Below are 16,396 nucleotides of genomic sequence, written 5' to 3'. Positions count from 1 at the left end.
ATAATCTTCAAAGGCGTTCGATGGAACGACAATCTACGAAAAGATTGTCTTCCAAATTCATTTGTCAAATTACAGTGAAAGTCCATTGTAGCGAATACAGTCTATAACATAAAGTCCGCTATAACGATAATTGCCATCGGCACCGTCAGTTTTGCATATGCTGCGTAGGATAAAAATTTCAGATATAACGAATGCAGCGTGGGCTCATTTTCGCTATAGCGATAGATTACACACCTGTAATTTTGCTCCAAAACAATGAGAAAACATCTACAATTTCCTTAATAAATGAGAAACAGCTTCCCACAATTCCACGCGTCCGGCAAATGAAACCACGCGCATGATGTGGCCGTCTTGGCAACACCGCACAAGGTGGGGCCCCACAGCGAGCATAGCTTGCCTCGCGGCGACGAAAGCAAGTGTCATTAACCCACTGCGACAGGGCCCCGCTGCGAGCATTACTTATTTAGAATCACGCCGACTGTAGACCGTAAATGAGCACAACTCGTCTCACACTTGCATCGTAAGCGTTGCGTACGGTGTAGTTTCGGTGTATGGCACTACGCGCTGATGATAATGTTGTCGTGTGCGAGGAGTTGACAAACACGGAACTTGTCGAACTTGTCGAGCTCGTCTCTTCTAATCAAAACGAAGCGGCGTCTGAAAATGATGACAATAATGACGACGAAAACGTCAATGATGGAGGCACTTGACACTCAGTCATTTTTATCAGCATACAAATGCTTCGATGAAAGATTTGATGAACTTCCAAGAGGTCCAGTCGTTTATTTTGTCTGAAAGTCTAGTGAAATCAAGGCAAAAGAAAATAGATTTGTTTTTTAAAAAGTGATTTTTAATTTTGAGTTATTTTCCAAGGGTCTGTACAAGTGATTATTCTTGTGTTACTGACCAATTGTCAGAAAAATTATTTTATATAATGTGTATGGTTGTCCAACATAATTAGAGATTTTTAAAAAAATTTTCTGTGTTTGACATTTTTCATAGGTGTCAACGTGAGTAATATTGTGACAAATATTAAATTAAATTTCACTACATCTTTGAGTTTACATATTGTTAGTAAGTATTCAAAACTCCACAAATATGCACCCGATATCATCAGCTTAGCGCACATCTCCAGCAAACCAGCTGCGGTCAAAGCGACAGGAAGCGGCCGGCATGACATTGCGTGACCCCGCACGCCCGTCTCCATGTAAACAAACAGCTGTGCGCTTAGCCACGATGTGCGTGATGGCCCTATCACGGCCACACGGTCTCATATTTCGCAGTCGGCAAGTGCTGATATAAATTAAAAATGTTATTTTAGTAAGTTTTATGTATATTTCCTTTACTTTTGTTGTGAATTTCCATAGTAAAAACAAGCGAGAAAATAATATATTTTAAAAATGATACAAAAATAAGATTTTTTTTAAATTTTGGCTATAACGAAAATTTGCTATAACAAACTTTTGGCGCCGTTATAAATTTACCTTATAACGGACTTTTACTGTATCTGTTAAGGGATGGATCAACAGTGAGCTTTTCTTAGAGTGGTTTACTTTCTTCGTCAGTGCCATTCCTCCTTCTCGCCCAGTTATTCTTCTCATGGACTCGCACGCTTCGCACATAAATCCAGCTGTAATTTCATTAGCAAAATAAAATTCCATTTTCTTATTCACATTTCCTGGCACACAACACATCTGCTGCAGCCCCTAGATGTTGGGATTTATAAATCACTGAAATCACATTGGGGTCAGAGCATGAATTCCTACATGAAGGAAAATCCCACAGAAAAACCCAATAGAACTCATTTTCATACCATACTTAATACTGCATTCATTCAAAGTTTTTGCGAAAAGAACATAATGCATTTCATAAAACAGGGATTTGTCCTCTTAACAAATCTGCTATTCCCAGGGAAGCTCTGCAACCATCACAGCTGACAAATCGACCCCTTGATGAAGGACTTCAACCACAAGAGCTGACAAACCAAACTCCTGTCAAAGTACTTCAAATATCACCGTTGACAAACCGACCACTCGCGGAAGAACTGCAACAGATTTACCCTAGCAAAACGTTGACAGTTGACAGAATCCTGACATTTCCACATTTGCCCAAGAAACCAAGGAAAAGGGTGACCAAGAGGAAAACTGATTCAAGAGCAAAGTTCTTAACTCCACCTGATGAGACAAGATCCAAGTCAGCCACATCTGTGCTGCGAATTCCAACACAAGAGTTTGAACCATCCACATCAAAAGGAAGAAATGTTGCAAGTAGGTCTAAGTCAAAAAATACAAGACACACTGACGAAGACTGGGAGTGTGGTGAGTGTAGAATTAAGTTTTCTCATAATGTCACAGTTCAGAATGGTGCCAAATGGGTACAGTGTTCCTACTGCTTAGTTCCATATCATGCATCGTGCCAACCGACTGATGCCGAAGAACAAGTTTTTATGTGTGACGTGTGCAAGTGTGGAAGATGACGAATCTGATTAATATGCAAGGCTTCTATAAACTGAACTTGGTGTTTTAAGGATTTCTCGGATTTTTAAAATTGATTTATAATAAATTTAGCCTATCTTGTACTCAAACAAACTATTGATTTTTTGTTATTAATCATAGTAGAAATATCACAAAATGTTTTATGTGCGACAGTGTGCAAGGGTAAAGATGACGAGTATGAATAACATGAAAGGCTCCTATAAACTAAACTTAGTGTTAAAAAAAAAATTTGTTTATGGATTTATAACATATCTCTAAAGGTTCTAAGATAATTTATTGCTATTTTTATCATTATTTAATTTTATTCAGAATATCACGAAATTACCTTACCATTATCACGACATTAAATACCTCTATAACGAACAAACCTTAATTTTACCTCAAGTTTAAGTTTAAATAATATTTCAGAAACTTAATATGAGTAGCAATCGTGTTATGTTATGTTCGCAGTTTGCCTCATATCTGTAAATAAACAGTATTTGCGCAATATATTTTCGCACATTCAATATTTAAATACAAAAAACTAAAAATATCACGAAATTACCTTACTCTACCCTACTACAAATAAAACTGAAACAACTGAAGTCTCCTAAAAAAATTTACTTAAAATCTTGTCTCTTACCTGCAATAGTAAAAAAAAAAAACAAGATTCTGATTTGAAAAATAAGTTTCACCTGATATTGTACTGTTTACATGAAAATAAAGATGTTTATTAATGGAACTTTTATTACATATTTTACTGGGTAGGCATTTTCTGTTTAAAATTATATGCAGCAAAAACATAACAATGTATTTGCTTTATGCGGTAAATATGTAGTTGGGCGGTATTTGCAAAAAAAAAAAATGTTAAAAATCCGAAAATACTTTTATTCTATGCTCTTTAACTTCCTCTTTTCATTAAAAGCGGCGGAGGTAATAAATTCCAAATACTTTAGGAGATATCGAATTTTTTAATTTCATCATATGTAGTTGAGCGGTATTTGCGAAAAAAAATGTTAAATATCCAAAAATACGTTTAGTAGATGCTCTTCCACTTCCTCTTTTCATTAAAAGCGGCAGAGATAAGAAATTCCAAATACTTTAGGAGATATCGAATTTTTAAATTTCATCACAATTATACTAGTGCGTTCATGTGGCATTCTGCATTGTTTCTTGCTTACGAGTATCTATTTTTTTATTGGATAATGATGTCACGTGATTGATCGTGATAGGCCAGAATTCAAATCAAACAATACGTGATTATTTTGTTCATTTATTGTTTTAAAACGGTGTTTAATTACCGCTTCCAACTTAGGCGAGTTTTTAACGTTTCTAATTTTAAAGTCTTATTTTTTATTATTGCGCAAGTAATAAGTAACAAAAAAATTTTACGTGAGTTGTTACAGTTCATCCTTTGTCCCAGTTTGTTAGGTCAGGTCAGTTACATTATAAATACTTTAAAACTAAAGAACCATTGAAATAATTTCATATTATTTCTAATGTATGCTTAGTTTCAAAGTATTTATAATGTAACTGACCTGACCTAATCGACCATTTTCATTAATTAGGCATTCACAAACACATGGCAAAATAAAAAAATTGTGGCGGTCGAATGATAAACACAGGTCTTGTATGCAAAATAAGAACGGCGATATCTCCTAATTTGGAATTTCTTATCTCCGCCGCTTTTAATGAAAAGAGGAAGTTGAAGAGCATCTAATAAAGGTATTTTCGGATTTTCGGATTTTTGACATTTTTGACATTTTTTTTCGCAAATACCGCTCAACTACATATGATGAAATTTAAAAATTCGATATCTCCTAAAGTATTTGGAATTTCTTACCTCCACCGCTTTTAATGAAAATAGGAAGTTGAAGAGCATCTAATAAAGGTATTTTCGGATTTTTAACATTTTTTTTCGCAAATACCGCTCAACTACATATTTACCCTTTATGCAGCTCCAAAACGTAACACAGATACTGTGTGATATGTTATTGGTAAAGCTAATACAGACTGCCATTCTAAATGGAAAATTAACAGTAGTGGAGTGACATCACATAAAAATTTAAACTAGAAAAAATTACATAAATTTATGTAAATGTAACAAAAGCCACAGCTATTACAATTGTGAAATAAAACACTGAAAATTTAATGATAATTGCTCCCTTCAGCAAATGTTTACGGTTAATGTAATCACAAGAGACAATATACACACAACAAATCATTTATGCAACTACACTTACACTTTGATTTCTGAAACCAAAAAATTTAGGTGGCTGAACATTACAGTAATAGGTTCCACACAAGAAGTGAAGGGCTACACTTTAACACTTACATGCTAGAGTTGTTTTGTACGTACATATAGACAATAGACACTTACCAAAGAGTTGACCACAGTGCTAGTGCAAAGCCACACACTGTACAAATGAATAATGGAATGAAAAAGAGTCCACAACCCAACTGGGATCTCCTTCAGTGAAGCAGGTGGTGAAAGCAACACGTACAAAACAAAAAATTGTAATAACAAAAGAATAAAACAAAGTTGTAAAACTTGTATAATCCGAGTAATTAAAAAAGCACAGAAACTCACAGAGGCTTTGAGTTTTACACGTCATTTCATTTTCAACCTCGCGTTCCCTCCATGAAAATTGAAACCTTGACCGAGACCTGTTGTACTTGTTGTTCCTGGGGGAGCGGGAGCGAGACCTGGGCGGGGAAGCAGAGCTGGAGCGGGACCGCCGCCTGGCCGCCCGCCTGTCCTTGCTGGACGACGGGCTGCTCTTCTTCTGGTCCGTGTCGTCGTCGCCCCAGCCACTCAGGTCATACTTTGACAAATCCACGTCATCCTGGCGGGTAACAAAGAAAACACTTAGCCTCTGTCTTGCACAGAAAACGTTTCACACACTAAAATTTAAGGCTCTATCTCATAAACCGTGTTGAAATTTCTCTCAATCTCACTTCATCTTATTAATATTAGTTACATAATGGCTATTTTTTAAAAATTTAACATGATACCTCTCTCATTTGTTGTTGCCCTACCACAAATATTTTCAACTGATATTTATTATGCTGGACTCACAATGATATGTCGCACATGTTCATCAACCGTTCATCCATCAGAAACGTTAACGACAGTCAATAAGCTAGCCCGGAAAATACCATCCATTCATCCACCATCAAAACCTTACCAAGCGCTAACTTTTAATACATGGACTGATGAAATTATAACCTCAAAAATGTCTAAAATACATTGATTTTATTTTAAACAGTTTTTTATTTTTTGTTATTTTTTTAAGTTTATTTGTTTAACAGTTTCAGTATCATGTTTTTAACTTGCTTTTGAACACGTTTTGAAGTTTTGATATTTGAACCCAAAAATTGACCACGACACAAAAGTGTAATTAATAACATATGGTAACTCAAAATATTTAATATGAGCGAAAAAAAATGTCATTCATAAGTGCTTAGCATACATGATTGTCGAACTAATAAACTAGGGATGGGGCGAATCCTGATTTCCTCGAATCCGAATCCTAACTCAAATCCTCAACTGGAATTGCCGAATCTCGAACCCAAACCCGAATCTTTTAACAGATTATGTCCACATATCTAATGTGAGTGAGATGTATTCTGCTTGCACTAAAAGTCCCTTGACTTTCTCACATGTAGTTTGATATATTTCTGGTATAAGTGTATTTGCCAGAAGTTTCCATTGGTTCATTAGTAACTGATATCATCCAACTAACATAACCACAGTTTACAAGTACATACCTATATTTTTGTGTAAATGTAACATATCTTTGGAATAATTTCATCCTTGTCAATTTTTCTGGAGTCCTTACTGAGCTTCAACAAACTTAGCACCAAAAATCATGTTGTTTGAATTTGAAAAGTACATTCACATTGTTTCAACATTTCCACTTTTGAGCACAAAAATTCTGAAAGAGATTGTCATAGAGTATTAAATTCTGTTCTTAAATCTATCATGCAGAAAAATAATTTGTTCTGCACGTTCAGGAGTTAAATTAGCTCTACGATTGGAGATGGTGTTACCATCAGAAGAGAAGCGTCTCTCGCTGGCAACCTGTGTGCCTGGAATGCTTTAGTAAAATTGCTTAACCTCAAAATTAGTGTCGTAAATATCTGTAACTTGTCATTAAAGTTTAATCAATTGAAAGTAATAAAAATAGAAGCATTTTACTTAATTCAATTTACATTTGCAAAAAAAAACATACGCACAATAAACCTACCTGGAAATTAAAAGTCTATTTCAATATCCTGAAATCTGAAATGTGTTTACTCATGTCATCAAATGTAAAGCTGAGCTGTACTGAAGAAGCAGATTTTGCCAATATTTAGTTGAATCTGTATTTCTGCTGACTTACGATACGCTTGTTAATTTTCGGCCGATATTACTTACTGAAAAACGAAAAAGACTGCCATAACCTAAAAAAACACGAGTACCCTTTTCACTTTTCGTAGTAGTACTGCAGTCTTTCAGATCGCATTATTTCTTAGCAACATGTGCCAACCGTACATATCAAAATTTGACATCCTTTTTTTTTCAATAATGTTCTTTAATTTTAATATGTCATAAATAAATACATTACCATCACGGTAAATATACATCTCTGTTGTTACGGTAACTATAGTGCAGATGTGGTAGCTATCATGCTTCTGTAGTAATTATGGTATCTACAAAGAATCTTTGGGGTCGTCCATTAATCACGTGATGTTTTTTAGCAAATTTTTAACCCCCCCTCCCCCCTAGTGATTTGTGGTGAGGTTTAATTACCCCCCCCCCCCCCCCCCCCCCCAATAAATCACGTGTATTTTTTTGATATGAAATATTTTTTTAAAAATTTCTGAATATTATCTTTAAATATAGGTATAATCTAATTTAATTCTGGAAAATTAAGCACAGTGATAAAAATGTCCAGACACACATTAAGGTTGCAGGTTTATTCTCACTAGCATAAAAATAATAAAGGAAAGGCTTATATGTAAATTACGCATGTATTCGGCGCCAAAATCACAGTCTTACTGGTGACTGGCAAGCCGAGCCGGGTGGTTCATGTTGCGGCGGGCGGGGATATTGTTGCCTGGCTACGGCGAGTCAAGGTCATGCGTCGCTTTTCGGTTTAGTAGAAATCACGCGAAAAAATAAATACATGTGATATCTCTCTACACCCCTCCTCCCACATTGTGATATTTCGTGATTATTCCTGACACCCCCCCCCCCCCCCCTTTCGAGCCTCACGTGATTAATGGACGATCCCTTTAGTTCTTTTTATGGTAATTATCTTAAGATAACTATTGGGTTTGTACTGTAGTTATGGTACATCATCCATATTTTTCCGTAAGTTGTTCATTTGTTTTTTCTTCATATTTACGTGCGCCATTACTATTTGTCAGGAACTTTCAGAAAAATTTTAAACAGGACTTTATGTCACACATTTAATGGCGTAAATGATGAGACCCCGGACAATTTAAACGCTTTATACGGAAAAACCTACCATGCGGGATCTCGTAAGCGAGTTTTACTGTATTTTTTTCCGTTAATAGTAAAACACCGTCACAATGCTTTCCGGCCAAATAACATGCTGCTGTTGAAGCTCGAAATTTTCGAGCCTAACAATTTTTTCGAGCCGAACTCGAGCTTGAGGTAAGTACTTGGCTCGAGCTTAATTTTCGAGTACCTACACGCAGACCTCTAAAATAACCCATACAAGCAGTTATGCATAATAAATTAAAAAAACACCGAATCCTTTGACGAATCCTATATCAGACCTGCCGAAGCTTTGAATCCCTAGGATTCGGCGGATTCGGCGGATATTGGATTCGGTCGCCCCATCCCAATAATAAACCATATCAAGATAAATTTTCTCAAAAATTTAAGCCTGTCAGTTGGTAGCATCCTAGTGGAAAATGTTAAGATGGAAGTGCGGATCATTGCGTATCGCTCAGGTTGTTGACAAACAACAGATAGACATGACAGATCACTGAGAGTCCACCGTGAGTGTAATGTAATGAGTATAAAAAATCATTTACGGGAAACAAACAAACTTGCAGGAATTTTTACACCCATCATGTTACATTTAGTGAGAATATGTTAAAAATATTTGTTACAGAACAACTGCAAGATGGGTAACATGTTAAAATTTACAATAATAGTCCTTACAATAAAGTAAAGCCATAAAAATGAAGTAAACATGACGTGTGAGGTTGAGTCTAAGTGTGCTTGGCCAATTTTTTTTTTTTAATCTACAAAACACTGCATTCAAGCTGAAGCCAAGAATGCGAGCTGGTTCCTAGGAAGCATTATGTATTTAAGTGGAAACCCTGTATGTACAGGGATGACGGCTGAGCACATGTTTCAGAAATCAGTATCTATCTCCCATCGTATAAACCTATAAACAACAGTCGAACCAGCCGTATGAAAAGTAGTCATTACATGTTAGCAGCCAAAGAGCAAAACAAAAAAATACTTTAGTTGCCTTTGCTACCTACTCCAAAATATTCATTCCTTTATTATGTAAACAGTTGGTATAAACATCCAGCAGTTTATTTAAGGTAGTACTTAGTGTTTAACCACAAATAATCTACACAAACATAGAGCTATTTAATTAAGCTGATTGGTAGAGTAAAAGCATGCTACTGATATCAAAAGAAAAATTATATTCACCAGTAGTGAATTTCTTACATTCATTACTTTGTTTAGAACTTGACAAACTTCAAGTACAAAAATATACATAATACTTTTTCATACTTGCTTTATTTCAAAATAATTCTAGTTTTTTAATACTCAGTTACACTCCAACTCACTATAACCAATACATATTTACATTTATTTGATTTTAGAACATAGTAAAGTTCACAAAAAAAGTTACTACAAGTAAATAATTATTTGTACAATAAATTGTATTGGTTTGTAAATTAAAAAAAAATGTACCTAATTATTCACACAAATATTTGGACTGGATTTGATCTAATTTTGTAGTCTTATAAATATATTGTTTATGTGAAGTGTTTGTATTGAAAGAATAAATATATACTAATTTTTCATACAATACAGCAATAAAATTTCAAGTAAGGCTTTATAACCTTATTTTCTTTTATGGTTACAAGTGCATGAAAAAGATTAGAATCAACCAAAATGTTGTTAAAATATAATCCTAATTTTCACATCAGGTTTCATCTCAATTTTGAACTGAACTGTTAATTTGAATATATATTATAGAAGTCCACTAACTTTTAAGTCAAGACCCTCAGGCACTGATAAGAAAGTCATATCATAAAAATGTATAAACTAATATTATGAAATTACATAATTGGTTTTACATGCAAAGTTATTGCCAGTTACATTCTTTTAAAATACCGGACCAAAAAGGAACTTTTTAAACCTTTGGTTTCAATTTAGGGTAATCTCTAGCATTTAAGCAACTTTTATCCTGGGAAAAAAGTAAACAAACACACACTTTCAAAGTTATCAACATCTTGAAATATGTATGCAATAAAATATGCTTGCCTATAAAAATGTATGGGAAATAACTCTTCAAATAATAAATTGGTAGAACTGTTCTTTGTTTGAAATTTATAATTTCTGACCAATACGCAAGTTATAAAGGCCAACTATGTAAACAAAGTACATTTAAGTAGACCTTTACAAAAAAATACATTAAAAATGAAATCAAAAATAAATTAAAGAGAGCCAATAACACTGAACCTGAACTGGAAGCCAACAGCGATTGCCTATTCCATGGTTTGTTATCTTAAAAACACATACTCAAAAAAGGAATGTTTATGCTAGTGCAAAGAGTGTTTCTGTGTTGTTGATTTTTTTTAAAAAAAGAACCAAAACATAACTGTAAACAGATGTTCTCAATATTAAATATTAAACTAGAACTGGAACTGAACCAACTAGGCACAGGCCAACAGATATAACATTAACTTTTTCTTGCATTTTTCATATCATTTGACAGGTAACTAAATAAATTAACACTATTACGTGTGTGACTAAATGAAAAGTACAAGCAAAGATAACAGACAAATGAAAACAGCCTTGTGCCCACACTTGCATCATTGAACAATTTCATAGCTGTAGCTTATATTGCTGGAGGTGACATTTTATTGGTTAAATTTCAATACACTCTTAATATATTTCAAGGTTCTTATGGATATTATGGTTGTATTTTTAAGGACAATTTGAGGGTTTAAAAGTAAAATTTCAAGGAATAAAGAAAAAATATTGATGTGAGTTAAGACTAAATGCCTCATCTTCAGTTGAAATCAAAATCAGTTACCCAAGGCATTCGAGACATGCATCAATATCATACTCACATATGTATACATATACACACACACATTGTTATAGAGAAACTACATAATAGTATGCATGTAAATGCTGAAATTTTTCAGCAGCTTTTTTATTTAAACAAATTACAAGGAAAAGATACATATTAATCACTATTGGCCACTGATACAAATAAATAGTAAATATATAGTATGACTATTCTTCTTACTTAAAAAAAATTCAAGGACTTTTCAAGGAAATTTTATTCCAGTATACATAATTATTTAAAAACAAAAAAAAACAATTTTGACTTGTGCTCTACCATCACCACACAGTCATTGATCAAGAAATAAATTTCAGGTAAGTATTACTGCTGTTTAGTTTATTGCATTAATTAGATGTTTTTTGTGTGTTTATAGATCTAACTTAAAAAAATTTTGATTTTTTTTAGTGATAGTAATGAAAAAAAAAATTTTCAATTGGGATCTTAGTCAAAGATGAAATTGAGAATAATTTAAATATCATGCTACATTAAAAAAACTTAAGAGTGCTTAAGTATATGCACTACATTTAAAAGGTAAACACATTACCATTATTGCCTATAACTGAGCACCTTTTCATAAATCTTAAAAACAGGGTGTTGCGCAAATTCCAAAATACTGAGTCAGGAATTTTACTTTGTCTTTGATGTGTGATTATTCAGCACCAAGTAATTACAGTCTTAAAAAAAATTTGTACAAAGTATGTCTTATTTCAGAATCTTAACACATCTAAGAAATGTGACTAAAATATTTGAACTGCAAGAATTCTCCTTTGTTAGTAGTGCTCTATACCCATCAAAAGAATGCTTCTTGGTTGGATTTAGGAGGAGGGGAGGGGAGAGTGGAATAACTGTGTATCTGTTTGAAAGTAATAACTGCTTGTTTACTGGATAAGCAGCTGCTAACAAATCATTTATCTCTCTTCCAGTTACAGTATCACAAAAACTTGCAATTACTTCTGTAATTAGTAAGAAAAATAATTATAAATAAATAAAATTATATCACGCAATTATAGAATCTATTATTTATGTTTTTTAGTTTTGGATTTAAGACAATAAAATATCAGTGGTTGTGTATAAGAAGCCCAGGTTTATTTGGCCCCCTTATAACACGAGACCCTTTATTTTTGTCAGTCAGACAGAAAAAGATAATTACCTAGCTGTCACATAAAAATTACCAGCAGTTACTACCCTGGGGATGGCGAGCAGGCATCCCTTTGCATTCGATTGGTTGGTCGCTGTGTATAATCCCTAGCCTAAAAAAATCGCAGAGCATGTTAGGATATCCAATTTCTTATTCCTTACGTTTGTCGCCTGATGTTTTCTGCCAAATATACGGAAGTTTTCTTTTCTTCTCCATGTTTTGAACAAAACCAAACATTGGGCAGGCACTGCTTAATATTGGAGTCTGCATGCCACATTTATACTCTCTCAAATGTAGAGTAAACAAAGGAGGAATTGAAATACATTCACTAAAATGATTTAAACTTATGTTCCAACAATCTGGATTGAGAAGACCTGAAAACTGTAGATTGCCTTCCTGTAAAACTAAAATATGTTTCCCAAAATCATTGGTTTTAGTTATGGCCCCTGGACAAATGCTTCTGTTTGAAATGCTGGAGTAGGGCGAGTTCTAAATGGAGGGGGGAGGAGGGAAGTGAAGAGTGAGTGAGAAGGGGGTCTCTCCCCATTTCCCATACCATAGTAATAAAGCAGTACATGAAGCAAAGAAGTACCGGCAAAACCAGTGTCGTATTGTTTGCATGCCAGTAATCCAAGACACAGTACAATTCCCTTGTTAACTTCCAAGCAACTTTGAAAATGTTGGATTTATTTTGCAGCTATCGGAAAAGGTACAGATAATAACGATAACACATACTGGTTACTGTATATTGACGATCACTAACACACAGCAATATTTAATTATGTTCAAAATAATTTTGTCAACCCATATTCTTAAGTTTTCATTATTAAAACCTCAATATCACATGATTCCAATTTTTGCGGATGAGATACCATTGCATGCCCAAGTACTTAGTTTATAAGTGTCTATTGAAAATTTTAACATTGACTATGTTTTGTACTGAACTATGTTAATCAAACTTCAAATTTACAAAGCAGATCATAACTGATCACTTTAGGTTTGGTACAATGAGATTCACTTGTGTACTATAGTTTCCCTAGACCAAAATAAAAGAGCACGTGTAACTCAGTACACGTGATAGAAGTGAAACTTCTTTGGCAATTCAAACCTCAACTCATAAGTATATCATAAGGGCTAAAACAGCAGAGAGAGAGGAAGAGAAAAAGAAAACAATTTTCCGAAAATAACACAGCGCGGTTTTTTTTGGCTTCCATTTATTTTTCAAGTATTAAAGACTGCTAACCTTTTTTATTTGTTACAAATTTGATTAAAATCAACATAAATAAACATGAATTAACAAAACCGTTACTCTAATATAACTGCTCAGGTTATCAATAATTATTGAGCTATCAATTATTAATTAACAATAAATATTACTAGAGGTGGATGGGAATGGCATTTTTAATTCGGGACGGGATTCGGTCGAAAAAGATATTGGATTTGCAGGATTGGGATCGGGAGCAGCAGCATTTAATTATGTCACTTAACCTTGTATACAGAAAAAAATATTTACTATTAAAATGTCTCTCATAAACCAACTCATCCATATCCTATAAACCATTAATAATCCAAATGATTTACAAATAATATATTATTCATACATGATGACAAATAATAGTAACACACAATGGAAATAAACACAAACATCTTATTCCCTATTCTACTGCAAACTTTCATGAAAAAATACTAATTCTTCAACATTTTCACTTGTTATTTTGTTATTGACAATATTGACAAAACTTGTGAAAACACATTCACTGGCAACCACTGTTGCTGGGTATTTTTTTCTTTTTCTAAAGAATGACTAACTCGTTTTTCGCTTTAGACTATTGTGTTACGGGCTTGTTTTCCTGTTGAAACATTCTCAGTTTTTAGGGTAGAAGTGATAAAGTGAATTGCATCCTGTTATCTGGTAATTTCTAGACGAATTTCCAAATAGGTGCTGAAGTCGCACCTTTGCCACTACAGCCTGGAATGCCAAATTTAGAAACCATACGTTTTTATTTTTATAAAACTATTATCGCGTCCACTTTTGAATCACATTCTCATTTCCCGTGATTTACTTTTGATCATAAACGACCAATTGCAAGAACTGTTTCTGAAAATCTAACAGAAAATTATGGCCTGGTATTTGAAACCAAAATGGAGTCTTTCTGTTTCTTTGATAAAAACTGAGTTAAGTCATTTTGAATGTCAGGTATTTGGCAAGTGTTTGTTTATTGCTGCTCTTGTGAATTTCACTTTCAAACATTACCTAACAATGCGGTAAAGATGTTTACATTCATCAAAAGTAATAATATATTAATTAAAAATATGTTTGATCACATTGAGTACATTACTTAGGAGTTTTAATATTTAACAGTGTTTATGAAATAATATTAAATTTACTTTTACAGACAAGGCTTATATGTTTTTTGTGATATCTTTTTTTGCTTTGTCTGGCCGATACATGTGCAAAGTTGCTGTTTGTTAATGTGATGTAGATTATGACGAAAACGCTAGCATATAATGTTATTATAACATTAAAAATTAGTTTGCAGGAGGTTTTCACTAATAAAAGAATTTGGCTTTCCCCAAGTATTGAAGAGAAAAATTACTTTCACGAAGTTCGGGAATGGTCTCTTTCACAAATTTTTATCCCGAGTTTCGGGATCCCGTCCACCTCTAAATATTACTCACTGTTAAATACTGTTTCTTCAAACAATTCTGCTATTTGGAACACACCAACTATCTGAACAAAATATGAAGTTCATAACAGATAGCAATATATATGGAGGGACTAGGGACTGTCTCCACAAGCCTCTCTACACTGCTCGTTGAACGAGCAGGAATGCAAGCACGCTGGTAGCAATTATAAAATTCAAGGCATTCACAGCTGACTGCATAGGATACCTAAATCTATTTTCTGAACTAAGCACATGCACACACTCTGTCTTATTCTCTCATTCATCTATTTTTCTCTGTTCAATTATTTTGGCAGGGAACGAATCATCATACCAAAAGGAGAACAAAAACAAACCCAGCAACGTATGTAGCATAAGGCTATCTTCATATATCCTTGGCCAAGTACCTATTCTCTGTCCTTTTTGGGTCAGAAACGTTTCACAACAATGTTTCACGAAATCGTTGCATTAAAGTTATGCTTTGAATTTTACTCCCACCGCCCCCAAAAAAATTTTACTTCAAATAATTACTAATAAAAGTTTTTTTAATATATCATGTTTTCAAAACAAACTAAGAAAGTAAAAAATAATTTCTTAGTCTCATAAACATTCAAAACCGCATTCATATTTTTAAAACATTCAAATTTCACCGTAAATTTTTGATTGTAGATTTTCAATAGCTATGATAATAATGGTAATATATTTAATGAAAAATGTATGGAGCATGCAACAAATAATTAATGTATTAATATTTTGACTAAAAATTTTACAAAATTTTCAGTCGAACTATTAATATTTAAATTTCAAATATTTAGAGAGTATGTATTAATTATAAAACTAATAAATCAATCAATATAATTTGCAATGCAAGAAAAGTGTTCTAGTCAAAATATTAATACAGGGGCACTCCATATCAAATCAACCAATAAAATTATTATTTTAAACCCTGAGATTTTCAAAATGTATCATATTTGGTGATTGTATTCTACTCATCAATATGACCAAAAATACAAAGTTTAAATTTTTTTTAACTTTCACTTTTAATCTATAAATTTTTCAGGGTTCAAGGATATATATCAATGGATATACATCAAGATATATATATATATATATATATATATATATATATGATATATATCAAATGTTTTTTTTATAATATATATTGCAATACAAAAATGGTTTAAAAAATTAATATTAAGTAATTTTTAGCATTTGTTACTATATTTCTACTTCCCAAATGTAGATGGCATGGGAGTACAGTTAAAACATACTCCCTAATGGTAAGTTCTAACCCATAAATGGCAACACTATTGCCGGCATTAATGGTGTCAGTCCGTCAGTCGTGTCAGAAAAATTGTGTTATGAAAGAGTAAGTTATTATTTGTGTTTATTGATTATTCTATTATTTTTTACAAAGAAAGTAATTGACAAAGTGCAGAAACAATTTTACTTCATTATTGAGTATTTAAGAATCATTAAATATATTTTGTATTTATAGAATATAAATGTTTATTAAATGATGAATTTTTAGGTTATGCCTTTAAACAGAAAATGTTATCAAAGAGCCAGGCTATGATGTGTTGAAAAAGCCAGCCCATTTATATGAATATTCGAGACTGATAGATTTTATGTAAAAATTTCGGACTGATAAATGAATGTTGAATTTGCTGGTTATATATAGGTACTTATTTGTTTCGTATTAGAGAATAGGTGTAAGCTGAAGAGTTTGTTTGTTTGAACGCACTAATCTCAGGAACTACTGGACTGATTTCAAAAATTCTT

At 33.1% G+C, this 16,396-nt stretch overlaps 1 protein-coding gene across 2 annotated transcripts in view; it reads right to left on the bottom strand.

Annotated features, from left to right (window-relative positions):
* Positions 1-16,396, bottom strand: part of LOC134530828 (zinc finger Ran-binding domain-containing protein 2) — an 83,213-nt gene that overhangs the window by 13,819 nt on the left and 52,998 nt on the right. Inside the window, exon 6 of one of the 2 annotated variants that reach the window (XM_063366077.1) lies at positions 5,142-5,320. In XM_063366077.1, the coding sequence (XP_063222147.1) occupies positions 5,142-5,320 (179 nt within the window). Of the gene's footprint in view, positions 1-5,064; positions 5,321-16,396 lie in introns of both variants that reach the window. The other variant, XM_063366076.1, reaches the window with a different exon arrangement.

The sequence above is a fragment of the Bacillus rossius genome, chromosome 3, assembly GCF_032445375.1.
Source record: "Bacillus rossius redtenbacheri isolate Brsri chromosome 3, Brsri_v3, whole genome shotgun sequence".
NCBI classification, from domain to species: Eukaryota; Metazoa; Arthropoda; class Insecta; order Phasmatodea; family Bacillidae; genus Bacillus; species Bacillus rossius.
The sequence above is the reverse complement of the archived record's forward strand: the minus strand, read 5'-3'. Positions and strand labels throughout refer to the sequence as shown.